The 23033-nt window shown below is 48.2% G+C and overlaps 1 protein-coding gene across 1 annotated transcript; it reads left to right on the forward strand.

Annotated features, from left to right (window-relative positions):
* Window positions 1–3144: 3144 nt before the first annotated feature.
* Window positions 3145–22078, forward strand: rsph4a (radial spoke head component 4A). The gene is made up of 6 exons (XM_078431011.1): window positions 3145–3781; window positions 7496–7730; window positions 11828–12589; window positions 15550–15688; window positions 18717–18834; window positions 21646–22078. The coding sequence occupies exons 1-6, from the start codon at window positions 3630–3632 to the stop codon at window positions 21881–21883; spliced, it is 1644 nt and encodes a 547-aa protein (XP_078287137.1). The 5' UTR covers window positions 3145–3629; the 3' UTR covers window positions 21884–22078.
* The last annotated feature ends 955 nt before the right edge of the window (window positions 22079–23033 follow it).

Raw genomic sequence — 23033 nt, forward strand, 5'->3', positions numbered from 1 at the left:
TCGTAGGTTTCAATGTCTGTATTATCTATATACTAAAACTCTCGTTAGTTTGTTTGTCCTGAACTACAGCCAAAACGGTACACGATAGTGCGACAATTTTAGGCCCACCTTACTCACCGTCATCCTTTTTTTGCTAATGGAAGAAGTTTCATTGAAATCGGTGTTATATATTTAAAGTTATTCACATTTTAAAGTTTAAATCTATCTCTGAGGGGAGGGTGAGGGGGTTGAGGAGGGGGGTGAGGGGAGGGAGGGGAGGGAGGGGGAAGTGAAAGGAGGGGAAGGGAAAGGAGGGGAAGGGGGAGTGTGGGGGAGGAGAGGATGTTGCACCAATCCAGGAGAGGTTTGGGCCCAATGGGTCCACTTGGTCTAGTTTAAACTAAAGATAGACACAAAAAGCTGAAGTAACTCAGCGGGACAGGCAGCATCTCTGGAGAGAAGGAATGGGCGACGTTTCGGGTCGAGACCCTTCTTCAGACCGATGGTTCTCGACCCATTCCTTCTCTCCCCAGAGATTATGCCTGTCCCGCTGAGTTACTCCAGCATTTTGTGTCTACCTTCGATTTAAACCGGCATCTGCAGTTCTCTCCTACGCATTGAGGGGCTGAAGGGTTTGGTAAGTTTTGGTTTGAGACCCTACAGACTGAAAATCACGGGACAGGGAAATGAGAGATACAGGTGGAGATGTAGAGATATAGAGTAATGAATGAAAGATAGGCAAAAAAGTAACGATGGTAAAGGAAACGGGTTAGCTGTTGGGTGTAAACTGGCCTCCGGGTGTAAGTCAAGATTGTAATGTTAAATTCACACTGAATTCAGATTAAATTCAGAGTTGCTTGCGTATTATCATCCATTTCCCTTCTTTCACCACACCCACCCTTAGAGAGAGCAGTGCTGAACTAATATCTTCCTCATCAGACTATCCTTGATCGAACTTTGCTGGCTTTACCTTGCACTAAACATTATTCCTTATGAATCCATACACTGTAAATGGCTCGGTTGTAATCATGTATTGTCTTTCTGCTGACTGGTTAGCATGCAACAAAAGCTTTTCACTGTAGACACAAAATGCTGGAGTAACTCAGCGGGTTAGGCAGCATCTATCCAAGGAATGGGTGACTTTTCGGGTTGAGACCCCCCCCCCTACAGACTGATGTCTGGGGAGGGGGTGGGACAAATATAAAATGTAGTCGGAGACAGGAAGACCAGTGGGAGAGCTGGGAAGGGGGAGAGGATAGAGAAGGCAAGCAGGGACTATGAAGTTAGAGAAGTCAATGTTCATATTGCTGGGGTGTAAACTACCCAAGCAAAATATGAGGTGCTGTTTCTTTGCTATTCGCTAGCTTTTCACTGTACCTCGGTACACATGACAATAAACTAAACTGAACTCCCTACTTGCCGACATCACAATCCCTTTACTCTCTATCTTTGATCAGACTTTAGTGGCTTTATCTTGCACTAAATATTATGCTCATTATTCCTAATACCCTTATCTGCATACTGTGGATGGCTCAATTGTAATCAATGTATACTGATTGCTTAGCACGCAACAGCTTTTTAACTGTTCCTCGGTGCACATGATAAAAAACTGAACTCAACTCCTCTGCCCTGTCCCCCTCCCTTTATGAGCACTATCCGTGTTCTCCCCACCATCTAGAGTATTGTGTTCGGTCTGGGCACCATGTTATAGGAAAGATGTTAAGCTGGAAAGGGTACAGAGAAGATCTAGGAGGATTTTGCCAGGATCAGAGGGTCTGAGCTATGAGGAAAGGTTGAATAGGATGGGACTCTATTCCTTAGAGTGCAGGAGGATGAGGGGGAATCTTATAGTGGAGGTATATAAAATTATGGGAGGAATAGATCGGGTACTTGCACAGGCTGAATAAGGGTCTCGACCCGAAACGTCACCCATTCCTTCTCCCCTGAGATGCTGCCTGACCTGCTGAGTTACTCCAGCATTTTGTGAAATAAATACCTTCGATTTGTACCAGCATCTGCAGTTATTTTCTTACACTACGGGTACTTGCACAGAGTCTCTTGCCCAGAGTAGGTGAATTGAGGATGGGATGACATTGGTTTAAGGTGGGGAAAAGATTTAATAGGAATCTGAGGGGTAACTTTTTTTACACGGAGGGTGGTGGGTGCATGAAACGAGCTGCCAGAGGAGGTAGTTGAGGCTGGGACTATCAATGTTGGAGAAACATTTGGACAGGTACATGGATAGGACAGGTTTAGACTCTATTCTTTAGAGTGCAGGAGGATGAGGGGGAATCATAGTAGAGGTATATAAAATGATGGGAGGAATTAGAACGGAGATGAGGAAGAACTTTTTCAGTCAGAGGGTGGTGAAGGTGTGGAATTCTCTGCCTCAGAAGGCAGTGGAGGCCAGTTCGTTGGATGCTTTCAAGAGAGAGCTGGATAGAGCTCTTAAGGATAGCGGAGTGAGGGGGTATGGGGAGAAGGCAGGAACGGGGTACTGATTGAGAGTGATCAGCCATGATCGCATTGAATGGCGGTGCTGGCTCGAAGGGCTGAATGGCCTACTCCTGCACCTATTGTCTATTGTCTATTGAATACTTGCACAGTCTGAAGAAGGGTCTCGACCCGAAACGTCACCCATTCCTTGTCTCCTGAGATGCTGCCTGACCTGCTGAGTTACTCCAGCATTTTGTGAATAAATACCTTCGATTTGTACCAGCATCTGCAGTTATTTTCTTATACTACAGGTTTAGAGGGACATGGGCCAAATGCAGGCAGGTGGGACTAGTGCAGATGGGACATGTTTGCCGGTGTGGGCAGGTTGTGCCGAAATGCCTGTTTCTCTATGACGGTCACCGTGTTCACTGCTCCTCTATTTCCGCATTACGTGTCGGGTAGGCCGCCGTGACGCAGAACGTACGTGCGGGAACGCTCACCTTGACGCAGGGAACCCCGGTGACGTACGACTCGCGTTGCGGCGCCCCCGCCTTCCATCCGCCGTCAGCCGCACACGTCATGGCGCGTTCCCCCCCCCCCCCCCTTCGACGGCGATGACGCAAGACGCACGTTTCGGACCGCTCGCCGGCATTGTTTAGCGTTGCCTAGCGACGGGGCCCAATGGCAGCAACCGTTGCCCGGGAAACAGAGGCCTAGGTCGCCTGGGCTTTGGAGTGGAAGAGGGAGAGTGCTATTATTAATAACACAAAGAGAAGGACAGTGAACTTAAAGGATTAAAAGTTACTAAGAGAGAGTTTGTTTATGATAGAGGGTGACAGGTGATCAAACTTTGAGGTGATCGAAACTAAACTGGAGTATTATTGGGGGAGTTTTGAAGGCTGAGAGGGAAAGAGAAATAGTCAATAGAACAGAAAGATAGAATAAGAAAACAAGGAGGGGAATAGTGGAGAGGGAGAGAAATATGGAGGAATAATCCATATTGCTGTGTATTAGAGAGATATATTTGTGTTTAAAAGGTGGGGGGGGACAATAGAGTGGGGATAGTGAAGCAGAATTGTTAGAGCCACAGACTGACAGGGGGGGAAGTTAAACTGAACTAAAGAAAGGAAAAGAGATTATTGAGAGGGCAGAAACGGCCAGAGGGCAAAGGTGCAACAGAAAGTACAACGAGCTAGGGAGAAGGAATCAAAATAATGAATCCTGCAGATCAACTGAGTGCCGCAGACAGCGAAGAGAAGCTGGTGCAGATGGAACCTGAGCTGAACCTGGATTTCGCAAGTGAAACTATGATCCGAAATGCAAAGGCTTATTTGCTGCAGAAAAGCTCCATATCTAACCTCAACCTGTGAGTATTTAAATGTAAAGTTTGTAAAACAAAAAATCTTGCATGAATTAATGTTATTTTTCTTCTGTCCCATTTGCTTGATTGCCCCCATTATCTTCCTTCAAACTCTGCCTCTCACATCAATTCTCCATTCTTCACTTATAAGTAAGTTCATAAATCGTAGGAGCAGATCTAGGCCATTCGGCCCATTGAGTCTACTCCGCCATTCAATCATGGCCGCATTGCCTGCATTTGGCCCATATTCCTCCAAACCTTTCTTATCCATGTACCTATCTAATTGTCAATTAAATGTTGCTATTGTACCTGCCTTAACTATCTCTTCCGTGTACCCACCACACTCTGAGTGAGACGCAAAAAGCTGTAGTAATTCAGCGGGTCAGGCAGCATCTCGGGAGAGAAAGAATGGGTGACGTTTCGGGTCAAGACCCTTCGTCACCCTTCGTGACCCTGAAGAAGGGTCTCGACCCGAAAGGTCACCCATTCTTTCTCTCCCGGGTTGCTGCCTGACCCGCTGAGTTACTGCAGCTTTTTGTGTCTACCTTCGATTTAAACCAGCATCTGCAATTTTGTTTCCTACACTCTGAGTGAAGTTGTCCCTCAAGCTCCTATTAAATCTTACACTTCTCACCTTATACCAATCTCTTTAGTTCCTTTCTTTAGTTCAGTTTAACCTTTCCCCTGCCATTCTGTTGCTCCACTGTCTGCTTTACTTTCAACACTCTAATGTATCCCCCTCGGTGTTTTCTCAATTCTTATTCTATCTCTCTATTACACAGCAACATGGATTATTTCTCCTCTCCTTGCTTCTCTCTCTCCCACTCAGCCTTCAAAATTCCCCCAATAATACTCCAATTCAGTTTATATCACCTCAAAGTCTGATCATCAGTTACCCTCTATCATCAATATATTCTCTCTGAGTAACTTTTAATCCTTTAAGTTCACAGTCCCTATCCTTGTGCTATTAATAACACACACTCTTCCTCTTCTCCCCATAACCTATAAGTTGGGCTGAGGAGCTGGTTGTCGTGCTGTTTAACTCTATGACTCGAAATACTTTTCACATGGGCAATTTGTGGCTGGAGAGTTGACTAACAAACCACTCTCTTTCCTTGCAGTTGATATCGGTGTTTTCAGTCCAAAGGTAACAGTGCTGAACACAAAGCTCTTTGACCAGGCTGCAAACTGCTCATGAAAGCACCTTCTGTAGCCCAGTGTTTGTTTCTTCCTGTGGATGTTTTGCCGTGTTAAAGAGGTGATTCAAATGTTTTCCCTTGCACATCAGCAGGACCTGCAGCAGTTTAGCATTGCATGTCCTGAGTGCCAATTGGATCACAATCCGAAATTATCCTTTTGCTGTGAGGCGGCGCAGTGCTAGAGATGCTGCCTTGCAGCGCCAGAGACCCAGGTTCGATTCCGACTATGGGTGTTGTCTGTATGGACTTTGTACATTCTCCCTATGGCTGCGTGAGCTTTCTCCGGGTGCTCTGGTTTCATCCCACATTGTGTGTAAGAGAGAACCAGTGTACCGTGTAAGAAGGAACTGCAGATGCCGGTTTAAACCGAAGATAGACACAAAAAGCTGGAGTAACTCAGCGGGACAGGCAGCATCTCTGAAGAGAAGGAATGGGTGATGCTTCTTCAGACTGGTTAGGGATAAGGGAAACGAGAGACATAGACGGTGATGTGGAGAAATAAAGAGCAATGAATGAAAGATACGCAAAAAAGTAACGATGATAAAGGAAACAGGCCATTGTAGGCTGTTTGTAGGGTGAAAATGAGAAGCTAATGTGACTTGGGGTGGGGGCGGGATAGAGAGAGAGGGAATGCCGGGGCTACCTGAAGTGAGATAATAGACAATAGACAATAGGTGCAGGAGGAGGCCATTCGGCCCTTCGAGCCAGCACCGCCATTCAATGTGATCATGGCTGATCATTCTCAATCAGTACCCCGTTCCTGCCTTCTCCCCATACCCCCTGACTCCACTATTCTCTGAATACATTCAAGAGAGAGCTAGATAGAGCTCTTAAGGATAGCGCAGTCAGGGGGTATGGGGAGAAGGCAGGAACGGGGTACTGATTGAGAATGATCAGCCATGATCACATTGAATGGCGGTGCTGGCTCAAAGGGCCGAATGGCTTACTCCTGCACCTATTGTCTATTGTCTATTGTCTATCCTTAAGAGCTCTATCCAGCTCTCTCTTGAATGCATTCAGAGAATTGGCCTCCACTGCCTTCTGAGGGAGAGAATTCCACAGATTCACAACTCTCTGACTGAAAAAGTTTTTCCTCATCTCAGTTCTAAAAATCAATATTCATACCACTGGGCTGTAAGCTGCCCAAGCGAAATATGAGATGCTGTTCCTCCAATATGTGTTTAGCCTCACTCTGACAATGGAGGAGACCGAGGATAGAAAGGTCTGTGTGGGAATGGGAAGGAGAATTAAAGTGACCAGCAACCGGGGGAATTAAAGTGTCCATTGAACCGAGCAAAGAAGCAGGAGGAATGGTTTAAGTTAAGAAGAAAGTATCGTGCGGGAGATAACGTCAGTGCACATAAGTCTCTTTAGTGAGGATGCTCTTCCTCGACTTCAGCTCTGCCTTTAACACGGTCATCCCGAGCAGACTGGTCACCAAACTTTCTGACCTTGGATTTTCCCAAACCATCTGCCAATGGATCAAGGACTTCCTGACCAACCGCCCCCAGACCGTCAAAATAGGCCCTCACCTTTCCTCCACCATTACACTGAGCACCGGCTCACCACAGGGCTGTGTGTTGAGCCCCATCCTTTACTCCCTCTACACTCACGACTGCGCCCCCACCCATCCCACCAACACCATCATCAAGTTCGCGGATGACACGACTGTGGTTGGACTCATCTCAGAAGGAGATGAGACAGCCTATAGGGATGAAATCCAAAGGCTGGCAGCATGGTGTTCAGTGAACAATCTTGTCCTGAACTCCTCCAAAGCAAAGGAACTTATAATTGACTTCAGGAAAACCAGTGTAGAATACGACCCACTCTACATCAATGGGGTCTGTGTGGAAAGGGTACCCGCTTTCAGGTTCCTGGGTACGCACATCGCAGAGGATCTTACCTGGTCTACCAACACCATCACCACAGTAAAGAAGGCACAGCAGAGACTCCACTTCCTGAGGATCCTCAGGAAAACCAACCTGCAGGAGAAGCTCATGATGTCCTTCTATCGCTGCTCCATCGAGAGTGTGCTGGCATACTGTATAACCACATGGTATGCCAGCTGCTCAGAAAAGGACAGGAAGGCCCTTCAGAGGGTCATCACAACGGCCCAGAAGATCATCGGCTGCTCACTGCCCTCCCTGGAGCACCTGTTCAGCCTACGCTGCCTCAGTAGAGCAGGCAAAATAATAAAAGATCCATCCCACCCCGGCCACCGTCTGTTTGTTCATCTGCCCTCTGGTCGACGTTTCAGGTCGATCAAATCCCGAACAAACAGACTTAAGAACAGTTTTTACCCCAGGGCCATACGAGAACTGAACACTACCTTCTGCACTACGCAACACCGTTAAAAAATCTTTGTACTTAATATAATTGTATTTATTTGTTTTTGCATTTATTGCATATGTGTTTGTACGCACCGTCAGGATTGGCTATTTTTTAATTTCGTTGTACTCGTTGCAATGACAATAAATGAATATTATTATTATTATTATTATTATTTGTTGCTCCCCTCTAGCTATGATCACCTGTCTGACTTAATGACCAAGGTGCTGGATGAGCGCCCCGTTGACGCCGTGGACATCATCGAAGATATCAGCAAAAAGATCAAGAAGTTGCGCTTCTCCAAGAAGATAGACACCCTGCGAGATGACTATGAAACATCAATGGCCCACAGCCTGGCGGAGGTTCAGAAAACCCTCTTTATCAAGGCAACGGAGGAAGACGAGGCCGCGGACCACGAGGAAGAAATTGTAAATATCGCAATCCTCGCTCACTGATCTAGAGTCTTTGCGGATAACTTTGGCCAGAAATCCCCGGTAATGTTTAGATTACTTTACGTTAGAGGGACAACGGTGCTGGCTCGAAGGGCCGAATGGCCTCCTGCTGCACCTATTTTCTATGTAACATGGAAACAGGCCCTTTGGATCGCCGAGTCCATGCCAAGCACTATAAGAAAATAACTGCAGATGCTGGTACAAATCGAAGGTATTCACAAAATGCTGGAGTAACTCAGCAGGTCAGGCAGCATCTCAGGAGAGAAGGAATGGGTGACGTTTCGGGTCTAGACCCTTCTTCAGACTGATCCATGCCAAGCACTGATCACCCGTTCACACTAGTTTCTCATCCACTCCCTACACATATAGACGGTCATGTGGAGAAATAAAGAGCAATAAATGAAAGGTATGCAAAAAAGTGACGATGATAAAGGAAACAGGCCATGGTAAGCTGTTTATAGGGTGAAAATGAGAAGCTAGTGCGACTTGGGTGGGGGCGGGATAGAGAGAGAGAGGGAATGCCAGGGCTACCTGAAGTGAGAGGAATCAATATTCATACCACTGGGCTGTAAGCTGCCCAAGCGAAATATGAGATGCTGTTCCTCCAATATGCGTTTAGCCTCACTCTGACAATGGAGGAGACCCTGAGTAGTTTCTCATCCACTCCCTACACATCACGGGTAATTTACAGAGGCCGATTAACCTGCACACCCGCACATCTTGTTGGGATGTGGGAAGGAACCTGGAGCACCCGGAGGAAACCCACGCGGTTTTGTTTTTAGAGATACAACGTGGAAACTGGCCCTTCGGCCCACCGAGCCCGCACCGGCCAGCCATCCCCGCACTCTAACACTATCCTGAAGACTTCTGAAGAAGGGTCTCGACCCGAAACGTCACCCATTCCTTCCCTCCTGAGATGCTGCCTGACCCGCTGAGTTACTCCAGCATTCTGTGAAATAAATACCTTCGATTTGTACCAGCATCTGCAGTTATTTTCTAACACTATCCTACACACACACACACTAGGGGCAATTTACACTTATACCAAGCCAAGTAACTTGAAAAACCTGCACGTCTTTGGAGTGTGGGGAGAAACCGAAAATCTCGGAGAAAACCCACGCGGGTCACGGGGAGAACGTACAAACTCTAGCATAGATAAATAGCACTCGTAGTCAGGATCGAACCTGGGCCTCTGGCGCTGTGAGGTAGCAACTCTACTGCTGCACCACTGTTCTGTATACAAATTATTTTTATCCATTCTTGCCAATCATTGTCACTTCCATAGGAAAAAAACTGCAGATGCTGGTTTAAATCGCTGGTGGACACAAAATGCTGGAGTAACTCATCGGGTCAGGCAGCATCTCGGGGGAGAAGGGCATGGGTGATGAAGAAGGGTCTCGACCCAAAACGTTACCCATCCCTTCTCTCCAGTCATTAAACAGCTGGCTCTGATGTCTCTGAGCCATATCTCTGGGTCTCCCTCTCCCCTGACTCAGTCTGAAGAAGAGTCTCGACCGGAAACGTCACCCATTCCTTCTCTCCCGAGATGCTGCCTGACCCGCTGAGTTACTCCAGCATTTTGTGTCTACCTTCTATCGTTACTTCCATTCCTGCTCTTGTCGACGTGAGAAGAGAATGCTTGTGTTTCACGGATGGAACAGTTGGGTAGACGGTAGATGCCAGGAATTGAGGAACAGAAATTCATAATACTAATGGTTTATTATCGTCATCAGTACTGAGATACTGTGAAACTCTTGCTCTTACCTGCCAGGTAAATCATGCATGCATGATAATAATCAAACCAGGCAGAAAACAGTGTCGGGAGGAATTGCAGATGGTGGTTTACACCTCTATAATACAATCTACCTCTTTGCTGACCGACGGACTATCCTTGATTGGACTTTGCTGGCTTTACCTTGCACTAAACGTTATTCCCTTATCATTTTAGATTTTTAGATTTTTTTTTAGATTTAGAGATACAGCGCGGAAACAGGCCCTTCGGCCCACCGGGTCCGCGCCGCCCAGCGATCCCCGCACACTAACACTATCCTACACACACTAGGGACAATTTTTACGTTTCCCCAGCCAATTAACCTACATACCTGTACGTCTTTGGAGTGTGGGAGGAAACCGAAGATCTCGGAGAAAACCCACGCAGGTCACGGGGAGAACGTACAAACTCCGTACAGACGGCACCCGTAGTCAGGATCGAACCTGAGTCTCTGGTGTAAGGCAGCAACTCTACCGCTGCGCCACCGTGCCGCCCGTTTCTGTACATGTATCTGTACACTGTGGACGGCTCGATTGTAATCATGTGTTGTCTTTCTGCTGGCTCGTTAGCGCGCAACAAAGGCTTTTCACTGTACCTCGGCACACGTGACAATAAACTAAATTAAAGATAGACACAAAGTGGTGGAGTAACTCTGCGGGTCAGGCAGCATCTCTGGAGAACATGGATGGGTGAGGTTTCGAGGTCGGATCTCCTCTTCTGACTGCTTCAGTTACTGAAGCTACTCCAGCACTTTGCGTCCATCTTCGATAAATAGTGTTACAGATGCAGGGAAAGTGCAGACAAAAGAAAAAAAGTGCAAGGGCCATAATGAGGTAGATTGGGGGAATTAGGAATGCATCCTCAGCTCTGGGAAGTCTGTTCAAGAGTCTGTACGGCGGCAAACAGAGTGCGCCTGTTTGCTGCATTTCCATTTTCATTGATCATTTTCAAAAGTTACCTCGTGTACAAAACTACAAGTTAAACATTGATATCAGACTAGAAGACCCACTACTGACCTCTGGTGGACATCAAAACAAACTTCCCACAGGGAAAACAAAACTGCAGATGCTGGTTTAAATCGAAGGTAGACACAAAATGCTGGAGTAACTCAGCAATTCATCAGTCACTGAAAGTAAGCATGCAGGTACAGCAGGCGGTGAAGAAAGCCAATGGAATGTTGGCCTTCATAACGAGGAGTTGAGTACAGGAGCAAATTGGCCCTTCTGCAGTTGTACAGGGCCCTAGTGAGACCTCACCTGGAGTACTGTGTGCAGTTTTGGTCTCCAAATTTGAGGAAGGATATTCTTGCTATTGAGGGCGTGCAGCGTAGGTTTACTAGGTTAATTCCCGGAATGGCGGGACTGTCATATGTTGAAAGACTACAGCGACTAGGCTTGTATACACTGGAATTTAGAAGGATAAGAGGGGATCTTATTGAAACATATAAGATTATTAAGGGATTGGACACGCTGGAGGCACGAAACGTGTTCCCAATGTTGGGGGAAGTTCAGAACCAGGGGCCACAGTTTAAGAAAAAGGGGTAGGCCATTTAGAACGGAGATGAGGAAAAACTTTTTCAGTCAGAGAGTTGTGAATCTGTGGAATTCTCTGCCTCAGAAGGCAGTGGAGGCCAATTCTCTGAATGCATTCAAGAGAGAGCTGGATAGAGCTCTTAAGGATAGCGGAGTCAGGGGGTATGGGGAGAAGGCAGGAACGGGGTATGATCAGCCATGATCACATTGAATGGCGGTGCTGGCTCGAAGGGCTGAATGGCCTCCTGCACCTATTGTCTATTGTCTATTGACCCGAAACGTCACCCATTCCTTCTCTCCTAGATGCTGCCTGACCCGCTGAGTTACTCCAGCATTTTGTGATACCTTTGATTTGTACCAGCATCTGCAGTTATTTTCCTGCACTTATATCCAAAGACGTACAGGTATGTAGGTTAATTGGCTGGGTAAATGTAAAAATTGTCCCTAGTGGGTGTAGGATAGTGTTAATGTACGGGGATCGCTGGGCGGCACGGACTTGGTGGGCCGAAAAGGCCTGTTTCCGGCTGTATATATATGATATGATATGATATGATATGATATGATATGATATGATATGATATGATATGATATGATATGATATGATATGATATATAAAGTACATTTGTTAGAAATTGATTTGAAATAGACTTGAGATCATGAAAGATTTTGTGGGAATTAGCGTTTTTATTTTGTCTTCTAGTGTGTTTTCAGCGTTTGCTCCCTTTTACAACTCCTCTCGTTTTGTTCCCCCCCCCCCCCCCCCCCGACAGCAGTTGGATACGCCTCTCCCCAACGTGATGGAGACAGCCTTTTACTTTGAGCAGGCGGGCGTGGGCCTCAGCAGGAACGAGATGTACTGCGTCTTCCTGGCCCTGAAGCAGCTGGTCGACACGCAGCCGCTGCAGAAATGCCGCTTCTGGGGTAAGATCCTGGGGCTGAAGGGGAACTACATCGTGGCTGAGGTGGAGTTGCGCGAGGGCGAGGAGGACACGGAGGAAGGGGCGGAAGAGGAGAAGGAGGAGGAGAAGGACGACTACAAGGAGGAGACGGAGCAAGACACCGAGGAAGAGGGAGAGGTGGTGGAAGATAAGCCGCCAGCGTCGACGTTCAAACCACTGCCGGTCATCCCGAAGGAGGAAAACCGCTCTGGCACCAACAAGTACACCTATTTCGTCTGCAGCGAGCCGGCCAAGATTTGGACCAAGCTCCCCCCAGTTACTCCGGCGCAGATCACGGTGGCCAGGAAGATCAAGAAATTCTTCACTGGCAACCTGGATGCCCCCATCATCAGCTACCCGCCCTTCCCCGGCAATGAGATCAACTACCTGAGGGCGCAGATCGCCCGGATATCCGCCAGCACTCAGATCAGCCCGCTGGGCTTCTACCAGTTTGGGGAGGAGGAGGAGGAGGAAGAGGAAGGGCCGGTGAGGGAGAACTACGAGGAGAATGCCGACTTCGAAAGCATTCCGGTGACGGAACTATTGGACAACCTGGCGAACTGGGTGCACCATGCAGCTCACATACTCCCACAGGTCTGGCACCCACTCCTCATCTTCTCCTCTTATTGCCTTTCCTTACAATCTTCATGCTTCCAGCACACAGGTCGGCACGGTGGCGCAGAGGTCGGGTTACTGTACCAGTACCGGAGACCCCAGGTTCAATCCTAATCTACGGGTGCTGCCTGCACAGAGTGTGTACGTTCTCCCCGTGACCTGCCTGGGCTTTCTCCCGGTACTCCGCTTTCCTCCCACACTCCAAAGACGCATGGGTGTGTCAGATAATTAGCTTCCGTAAATTGTCCCTAGTGTGTAGGATAGAACTAGTGTAAGAGTGATTGGTGGTCAGCATGGACTCGATGGGCCAAAGGGTCTGTTTACGAAGGGTCTATGTCTAAACTAAACTTAAAAACTAAACCTAAAGCTAAACCTAAAGCTAAACCAGAAGCTAAACCAGAAGCTAAACCAGAAGCTAAACCTAAAGGATTGGAGGTAGGGTACTGACATGGATAGAAAATTGGTTGGCAGACAGAAAGCAAAGAGTGGGGATAAATGGGTCCCTTTCAGAATGGCAGGCAGTGACTAGTGGGGTACCGCAAGGCTCGGTGCTGGGACCGCAGCTATTTACAATATACATTAATGACTTGGATGAAGGGATTAAAAGTACCATTAGCAAATTTGCAGATGATACAAAGCTGGGTGGCAGTGTGAACTGTGAGGAAGATGCTATGAGGTTGCAGGGTGACTTGGACAGGTTGTGTGAGTGGGCGGATGCATGGCAGATGCAGTTTAATGTGGATAAGTGTGAGGTTATCCACTTTGGTGGTAAGAATAGGAAAGCAGAGTATTATCTGAATGGTGTCAAGTTAGGAAATGGGGACGTACAACGAGATCTGGGTGTCCTAGTGCATCAGTCACTGAAAGGAAGCATGCAGGTACAGCAGGCAGTGAAGAAAGCCAATGGAATGTTGGCCTTCATAACAAGAGGAGTTGAGTATAGGAGCAAAGAGGTCCTTCTGAGACCTCACCTGGAGTACTGTGTGCAGTTTTGGTCTCCAAATTTGAGGAAGGATATTCTTGCTATTGAGGGCGTGCAGCGTAGGTTTACTAGGTTAATTCCCGGAATGGTGGGACTGTCATATGTTGAAAGACTGGAGCGACTAGGCTTGTATACACTGGAATTTAGAAGGATGAGAGGAGATCTTATCGAAACGTATAAGATTATTAAGGGGTTGGACACGTTAGAGGCAGGAAACATGTTCCCAATGTTGGGGGAGTCCAGAACAAGGGGCCACAGTTTAAGAATAAGGGGTAGGCCATTTAGAACTGAGATGAGGAAAAACTTTTTCAGTCAGAGAGTTGTTAATCTGTGGAATTTTCTGCCTCAGAAGGCAGTGGAGGCCAATTCTCTGAATGCATTCAAGAGAGAGCTAGATAGAGCTCTTAAGGATAGCGGAGTCAGGGGGTATGGGGAGAAGGCAGGAACGGGGTACTGATTGAGAATGATCAGCCATGATCACATTGAATGGCGGTGCTGGCTCGAGGGGCCGAATGGCCTCCTCTTGCACCTATTGTCTATTGTCTATTGTCTAAAGCTAAACCTAAAGCTAAAGCTAATCCTAAAGGTAAACCAGAAGCTAAACCAGAAGCTAAACCAGAAGCTAAACCTAAAGCTAAACCTAAAGCTAAACCTAAAACTAAACCTAAACTAAAGGTCCATCTGGGTGAGGAGATTTTGCTGAGAATAAAGAATGTTCTGTGTCTGACTCACACATATAAATTGAGAGTCCACCAGGAATTGAGCATCATGGTTTACTGGGCCAGTTTGGTACGTTTGAGCATTGACGATCACAGCAGATCTATCTGGTCATTCGTACGTAGGGTTGCCAACTTCCTCACTCCCAAATACGGGACAAAGAGTGACGTCACCGCCCCGCGCCCCACGTGACCTCACCCAGCCAGCAGCCACGTGCTCCCGCTCCACCAATGGCGGCCGCCCGGGCCGGGGTACGGGTCTGTTAGGCGGCACCCGGGCCTCCGAACCTAGACTGTCCAGAGCTAAAATGTCGGACACTTACAGTGTCAGGGCCTACAGCGTCCGGGCCTACAGCGCCCCTCCCCCCTGGGCCTAATACGGGACAAGGGCGGTCCCGAACGGAACAAACCAATTTAGCCCAAAGTACGGGATGTCCCGGCTGATACGGGATAGTTGGCAACCCCAGATTGGACAGGCTAGATGCAGGAAAAATGTTCCCAATGTTGGTGGAGTCCAGAACCAGGGGTCACAGTTTAAGAATAAGGGGTAGGCTATTTAGGACTGAGTTGAGGTAAAACTTTTTCACCCAGAGAGTTGTGAATCTGTGGAATTCTCTGCCACAGTAGGTAGTTGAGGCCAAATCATGGATGTTTTCAAGAGAGAGTTAGATTTGGCTCTTCGGGTTAACGGAATCAAGGGATTTGGGGGAGAAAGCAGGAACGGGGTACTGATTTTGGATGCTCAACCATGATCATATTGAATGATGGTACTGACTCGAAGGGCCGAATGGCCTACTCCTGCACCTATTCTCTATGTTTCTATGTTAAAATGCGGTTATAGTACCTGCCTCGACTACCTCCTCTGGCAGCATGTCTCGTATACCCGCCACCCTCTAAGTGAAAATCACGCCCCTCGGGTTCCTATTAACTCTTTCGCCTCCCATCTTAAACCTATGTCCACTGATTCTTGATTCCTTCTCCTCCCTTCTCTTTGTCCGTCTGGTCCCTCTCTCCCCACTCCCCTCTCCCCCTCCCTCTTGATTCTATTTACAGACTGCACGTTTGACCAAGCTTTGATCAGCTGTTTGTGAAGTGCTTTGACCATCCGTACTTTGTTGTTCAGGCGATGGAAGATGTGCCAAGAGCCTTTCAAGGACTCCGCTGTGTTTCAATGGCACAGAACAGATGCTGCATTGATTGCACCTTGAGTGGGTTTGACTTGCTGCTTTCTCTGGTTGCAGGGCCGATGTGTTTGGTTCAACGCTATTCAGAAGAAGGAGGAGGATTTTGAGGAGGAGGAGGAGGAGGAGGAAGAGGCACCAGATGAGCCTGAGCCAGAGGTCGGCCCTCCCCTGCTGACACCACTGTCAGAGGATGCAGGTAGTTACCACAACAAACCCCCTGCACATTGCAGTCCTACTTAGTTTAGTTTAGAGGTACATAAAGGCGGCACGGTGGCGCAGCGGTAGAGTTGCTGCCTCACAGCGCCAGAGACCCGGGTTCCATCCCGACTACGGGCGCTGTCTGTACGGAGTTTGTACGTTCTCCTAATCTGAGGAAAGACATTCTAGCCTTGGAGGGAGTACAGAGAAGGTTCACCAGATTGATCCCTGGGATGGCAGGACTTTCATATGAAGAAAGACTGGATAGACTAGGCTTATACTCGCTGGAATTTAGAAGACTGAGGGGGGATCTTATAGAAACATATAAAATTCTTAGGGGGTTGGACAGGCTAGATGCGGGAAGATTGTTCCCGATGTTGGGGAAGTCCAGAACCAGGGGTCACAGCTTAAGGATAAGGGGGAAGTCTTTTAGGACCGAAATGAGAAAACATTTCTTCACACAGAGAGTGGTGAGTCTGTGGCATTCTCTGCCACAGAAGGTAGTTGAGACCAGTTAATTGGCTATATTTAAGAGGGAGTTAGATGTGGCCCTTGTGGCTAAAGGGATCAGGGGATATGGAGAGAAGGCAGGTACAGGTTACTGAGCTGGATGATCAGCCATGATCATATTGAATGGCGGTGCTGGCTCGAAGGGCCGAATGGCCTACTCCTGCACCTATTTTCTATGTTTCTATGTGACCTGCGTGGGTTTTCTCCGAGATCTTCGCTTTCCTCCCACACTCCAAAGACGTGCAGGTTTGTGGGTTAATAGTCTTCCGTTAATTGTAAATTGTCCCCAGTGTGTGTAGGACAGCGCTAGCGTGCGGGGATCGCTGGTCAGCGCGAACCCGGTGGGCCGAAGGGCCTGTTTCTGCGCTGAATCTCTAAACTAAACTAAAAATACATTGCGTAAATAGGCCCTTCGGCCCACCGATTCTGTGCTATCGCTATCCCACACGCACTAGGGACAATTTACAATTTTTACCGTAGCCGATTAACCTACAAACCTGCACATCTTTGGAGCGTGGGAGGAAACCGGAGCACTCGGAGAAAACCCACGCGGGTCATGGGGAGAACGTACAAACTCCGTACAGACAGCACCCGTAGTCAGGATCGAACCCTGGTCTCCGGCGCTGCATTCGCTGTAAGGCAGCAACTCTACCGCTGCGCCACCGCCCTTAGTTTAGTTGAGTTTATTTGTACTTGTACTGAGGTACAGTGAAAACCCTTTGTTTGTGTGTATCCAGCCAGAGAAACGACTATACCTGAATGCAGTCACGCAGTCCACAGTTTCTTTACTTCTCTGCTGTTTGGTTTTAACGTTGTGTCAGTGGTTTGGTGTTTCAAATTGTTTTTGAAGAAAATCATTTTAATTTAATGAATAGTTTCCGTTTAGTTTAGGTTTGGAGTTGCAGCGTCGAAACAGGCCCTTCGGCCCATCGAGTCCACGCCGACCAGCGATCACCCGTACACTAGTTCTATCCTACACAATTTATGGAAGACAATTAACCTTCATGTTTTTGGAATGTGGGAAGAAACCGGAGCACCCGGAGAAAATCCGTGCGGTGTCTGGCGCTGTGAGGTGGCAACTCTACCGCTGTGCCACCATCATCACCAACATGTTGGACTTTCCTAATGTTGCCATTGCAAAATCTCCTCCCACTCACTCATATCCGCTCTGTCTAATAGGAATGCGGAGTCAGGGGGTATGGGAAGAACGCAGGAACGGGGTACTGATTGAGAATGATCAGCCATGATCACATTGTATGGCGGTGCTGGCTCGAGGGGCCGAATGGCCTACCCCTGCACCTATTGTCTATTGTCTATTGCATGTTTAGGAGCCAAGGGCTCACATTCCATGGATTCACCCCATGCATTCTTTCCCCTCGTACCTCTGAATTAACCTACCCAACCTTTAGCGCGGCACAGTGGCACAGTGGCACAGTGGCACAGATGGTAGAGCTGCTGCCTCACAGCACCAGTGACTCAGATTTGATCCTGACCTCGGATACTGTCTGTGTGGAGTTCGCGTGTTCTCCCAGTTTTCACTGGGTGCTCCAGTCTCCTACCACATCTCAAAGACACGTGGGTTTGTAGGGTGAATTGGTCTCGGTGACTTGTCCCGCATTGAGTAGGGAGTGGATGGGAAAGTGAGATAACGTGGAACTGGTGTGAAGGGCCGATGTGCAGTCAGTGAGCTGAGGTTTGTAGGAAGGAACTGCAGATGCTGGTTTAAATCGAAGGCAGACACAAAAAGCGTCTGAGTAACTCAGCGGGACGGGCAGCATCTCTGGAGACAAGGAATGGGAGACGTTTCAGGGCGAGACCCTTCAGTCAGCCTGAAGAAGGTTCTCGATGCAAATCGTCACCCAATTCCAGACTCGGTGGGACGAAGGGCCTGTTTCCTTGCTGTATCTCTAAACCGAACTACACTAAAATCAACATAGAAACATAGAAACATAGAAAATAGGTGCAGGAGTAGGCCATTCAGCCCTTCGAGCCTGTACGCACCGCCATTCAATATGATCATGGCTGATCATCCAACTCAGTATCCCGTACCTGCCTTCTGTCCATACCCCCTGATCCCTTGAGCAACAAGGGCCACATCGAACTCCCTCTTAAATATAGCCAATGAACTGGCCTCAACTACCTTCTGTGGCAGAGAATTCCACAGATTCACCACTCTCTGTGTGAAAAAAAACATTCTCATCTCGGTCCTAAAAGACTTCCCCCTTATCCTTAAACTGTGACCCCTTGTTCTGGACTTCCCCAACATCGGGGACAATCTTCCTGCATCTAGCCTGTCCAACCCCTTAAGAATTTTGTAAGTTTCTATAAGATCCCCCCTCAATCTTCTAAATTCCAGCGAGTACAAGCCGAGTCTATCCAGTCTTTCTTCATATGAAAGTCCTGCCATCCCAGGAATCAATCTGGTGAACCTTCTCTGTACTCCCTCTAAGGCTAGAATGTCTCAGCATGCACAATTCTCCTAATGGTTGTTTTCTGGTCATTTCTCTCCCCCACAGAAATCAATGGTATTGCCCCCTGGACAATGAAGCCTTCATCCAGTCTCATTCCTCAATACGCCATTGCTGTGGTCCGTTCCAATCTCTGGCCAGGAGCATGGACCTTCGCTGTTGGAAAGTGAGTATCTACATAGAAACATAGAAACACAGACAATAGGTGCAGGAATAAGACCTTCGAGCCAGCACCGCCATTCAATGTGGCTGATCATCCACAATCAGTACCCCGTTCCTGCCTTCTCCCCGTATCCCTTGATTCCGTTAGCCCCAAGAGCTCTATCTAACTCTCTGTTGAAAACATCCAGTGAATTGTCATCCACTGTCTCCTGTGGCAGAGAATTTCACAGATTCGCAACTCTCTGGGTGGAAAGGTTTTTAGTGTTTCTCTCGTGTTTCGGGAAAGGCTTCCCGGGCTTGTTTTCTTCCTTCCAGCAAGGCTGGCATTAGAGTGGCACAGTGTTGGAGCTAGTAGATCCACTGCCTCGCGACTCAGGTTCAATCCTGAGCTCGGGTGCTGTCCCTGTGTCGTCTGTATGTACTCCCTATGGTTGCCTGGTGTACCAGTGTACCTCCACCCCAAATATACATCAATGACTTGGATGAAGGGATTAAAAGTAACATTAGCAAATTTGCAGATGATACAAAGCTGGGTGGCAGTGTGAACTGTGAGGAAGATGCTATGAGGTTGCAGGGTGACTTGGACAGGTTGTGTGAGTGGGCGGATGCATGGCAGATGCAGTTTAATGTGGACAAGTGTGAGGTTATCCACTTTGGTGGTAGAATAGGAAGGCAGATTATTATCTGAATGGTGTCAAGTTAGGAGAAGGGGACGTACAACGAGATCTGGGGGTCCTAGTGCATCGGTCACTGAAAGGAAGCATGCAGGTACAGCAGGCAGTGAAGAAAGCTAATGGAATGTTGGCCTTCATAACAAGAGGAGTTGAGTATAGGAGCAAAGAGGTCCTTCTGCAGTTGTACAGGGCCCTAGTGAGACCGCACCTGGAGTACTGTGTGCAGTTTTGGTCTCCAAATTTGAGGAAAGATATTCTTCCTTATTTGGGAGTAAGGAAGTTGGCAACCCTACTAATACGGGACAAGGGCGGTCCCGTACGGGACAAACTAATTTAGCCCCTGCACACGAGGGGCAATTTACAGAGAGGCCAATTAACCCACATTCCCGCTCGTCTTTGGGATGTGGGGAGGAAACCGGAGAACCCGGAGGAAACCTACGCGGTCACAGGGAGCGTGTGCAAACTCCACATAGACAGCACCTGAAGTCCAAACCCGGGTCAGGGAGCGCGTCCAAACCCGGGTTTCTGGTGCCAGAAGGCAGCAGCTCCACCAGCTCCCCGCGCCCCACGTGACCTCACCCAGCCAGCAGCCACGTGCTCCCGCTCCACCAATGGCGGCCGCCCAGGCCGGGTGGGGACACCCTCTAGTCCTGGCAACGTCCTCGTCTTTTCTGAATCCTTTCAAGCTTGACAATACCTTTCCTATGACAAGGTGCCCAGAACTGAACTCCCTTATAAGTGTGTGGCAGCACAGTGACGTGCTGGTACAGATGCTGCTTCTCAACTCCACAGATCCTGACCTAATATTGTGGGTTTCCTCCGGGTGCTCTGGTTTCCTCCGACATCCCAAAGACCTGAGGGTTTATGGGTTAATTGGCCCTCTGCTAAATCCACCCAAGTCTGCAGGGAGTGGATAGGAAAATGGAGTAACATGGAACTAGCGTGGTCGACAGCCGGCGTGGGCTCGATGGGCCGAATGGCCTGTTTCCACGTTGTATCTATCAATGGGTTAGTCAATGCTCAGTCCGCCTAGACCTACATGATCTCCCGGTTGGAAAACACTTTGACTCCCCCCTCCCACTCCCACACTGACCTTTCTGTCCTGGGCCTCCTCCATTGTCAGAGTGAGGCCCAGCGCAAATTGGAGGAGCAGCACCTCATATTTCGCTTGGGCAGCTTACACCCCAGCGGTATGAACATTGACTTCTCCAACTTCAAGCAACACTTGCTTTCCCTCTCTCTCCACCCCTCCCTCATCCCAGTTCTCCGACCAGTCTGACTGCCCTCCTGATTAAATTTCACATTGTGTGCCTCGTTGTTACCTTCCCCATGGCTGAGTGGAGTCTATTCTACATTTTCCTTGACCTCCGTCCCCTTTGATCTCTCGTTTTCACACCTCGCCCTTCCATATCTCATTTCACAAAATGCTGGAGTAGCTCAGCAGGTCAGGCAGCATCTCAGGAGAGAAGGAATGGGTGACGTTTCGGGGGGATGTCTCATGATTCCCTCTCCCCTGACTCTCAGTCTGAAGAAGGGTCTCGATCCGAAATGTCACTCGTTCCCTCTCTCCAGAGACGCTGCCTGTCCCGCGGAGTCACTCCGCCATTTTGCGTCTGTGGTGTGAACCAGCATCTTGCACTTCATACACACACACACACTTACACACTTACACACACGCACACACACGTACATACACTTACACACACACACATACACTTACACACACTTACACACACACACACACACTTACACACACACACTTACACACACACACTTACACACACACACGCACTTACACGCACTTACACACACACGCACTCACACACACGCACTCACACACACACACTTACACACACTCACTTACAGACACGCACACTTACGCACACTTACACACACACACACTTACACACACACACACACTTGCACACACACACAAACACATACACACACACACTTACACACATACACACACACACGCACTTACACACACGCACTTACACACATGCACTTACACACACACGCACTTACACACACACACTTATACACACACACACACACACACACACGCACTTACACGCACTTACACACACGCACTTACACACACACACACACACTTCAGCCTGGAATGCCTTTTTCTGCAGGAAATTCGATAGTGTGTACCTGGGCTGGGGCAACAAGTACAATCCTGAGAACTTCAGTCCCATCGCTGCCCCCACGGTGCAGGCAGAGTACGCCAGCGGCCCGGACACCACCGAGATAGACGACCCGACAGTGGAGGAGGAGCAGGCACTACGAGCCGCCATCGAGGAGCGCCTGGCAGCGGCTGAGGAGGCAGAGGAGGAGGAGGAGGAGGAAGAGGAGGAGGAAGACGAGAACTAAGCGGGCAAGCATTTTCCCCACTCGTACTTTTCCCCACTTTGCTTTTGCCTTTTTTAATGCTAAACCCAAATCGTTGTATTTACCCAGGACAACACACAATTAACCAAATCTGTAAATTGAACTAACCCTTATTTTCTAAAGAAAGGTGGACTGTGGATAATAAAGTTTGTCTGCATTGAATGAATGAATGAATGAATGAATACGTTTATTGGCCAAGTATGTGCACATACAAGGAATGTGCCTTGGTGCTCCGCTCACAAATGACAACACAAACATACAGTTAACAATTAAGAATAAAGCATAAGCACATCAAAACAATAAGGATACACCATTACGGTCTAAACACGTGGGTGGAAATAAACCAGAGCAAAAAAGAGACTTTGGTTATCGAGTAGAACTATCACTTGTGGAAAGAAGCTGTTTTTATGTCCGGCTGTGGCTGCTTTGACCGTCCGGAGTCGCCTTCCAGAGGGAAGTGCTTTGAAGATTTGTGAAGCAAGCTATCACTGACGGGTCCCGCCCCCCCTGACATCAGTCTGAAGAAGGGTCTCGACCCGAAACGTCACCCATTCCTTCTCTCCCGAGATGCTGCCTGACCTGCTGAGTTACTCCAGCATTTTGTGAATAAATACCTTCGATTTGTACCAGCATCTGCAGTTATTTTCTTACACCTACTCTTATTCTATCACTGATGGAAGGTCATCTGGTTAAAAAGCATTCACTCGGCTCCTCTCTCTGCTCTGTAGGGGTGTTGTCTGATCCGCTGAGTGCTTCCAGCATCTGAGGTGTTTGGCCTTTGTTAGTTTAGTTTTTAAGTTTGGAGATTCAGCGGGGAAACTGGCCCTTCGACCCACTGAGTCCGTGCCGACCAGCGATCCCCACACACTAACGCTATCCTACACACACTAGGGACAATTTACACTTGTACCAAGCCAATTAACCCACAAGCCTGCACGTCTATGGAGTGTGGGAGGAAACCGAAGATTCTTGCTATTGAGGGCGTGCAGCGTAGGTTTACTAGGTTAATTCCCGGAATGGCGGGACTGTCGTATGTTGAAAGACTGGAGCGACTAGGCTTGTGTACACTGGAATTTAGAAGGATGAGAGGAGATCTTATCGAAAAGTATAAGATTATTAAGGGGTTGGACAC

The sequence above is a fragment of the Rhinoraja longicauda genome, chromosome 41 (assembly GCF_053455715.1).
Source record: "Rhinoraja longicauda isolate Sanriku21f chromosome 41, sRhiLon1.1, whole genome shotgun sequence".
NCBI classification, from domain to species: domain Eukaryota; kingdom Metazoa; phylum Chordata; class Chondrichthyes; order Rajiformes; family Arhynchobatidae; genus Rhinoraja; species Rhinoraja longicauda.

Coding starts and splice junctions, on each gene's coding strand:
- rsph4a (XM_078431011.1), top strand. CDS start 3,630: ATGAATCCTGCAGATCAACTGAGTGCCGCAGACAGCGAAGAGAAGCTG. Junction 15,689..18,716: donor ACCACTGTCAGAGGATGCAG/GTAGTTACCACA, acceptor TCTCCCCCACAG/AAATCAATGGTATTGCCCCC. Junction 18,835..21,645: donor TGGACCTTCGCTGTTGGAAA/GTGAGTATCTAC, acceptor CTTTTTCTGCAG/GAAATTCGATAGTGTGTACC.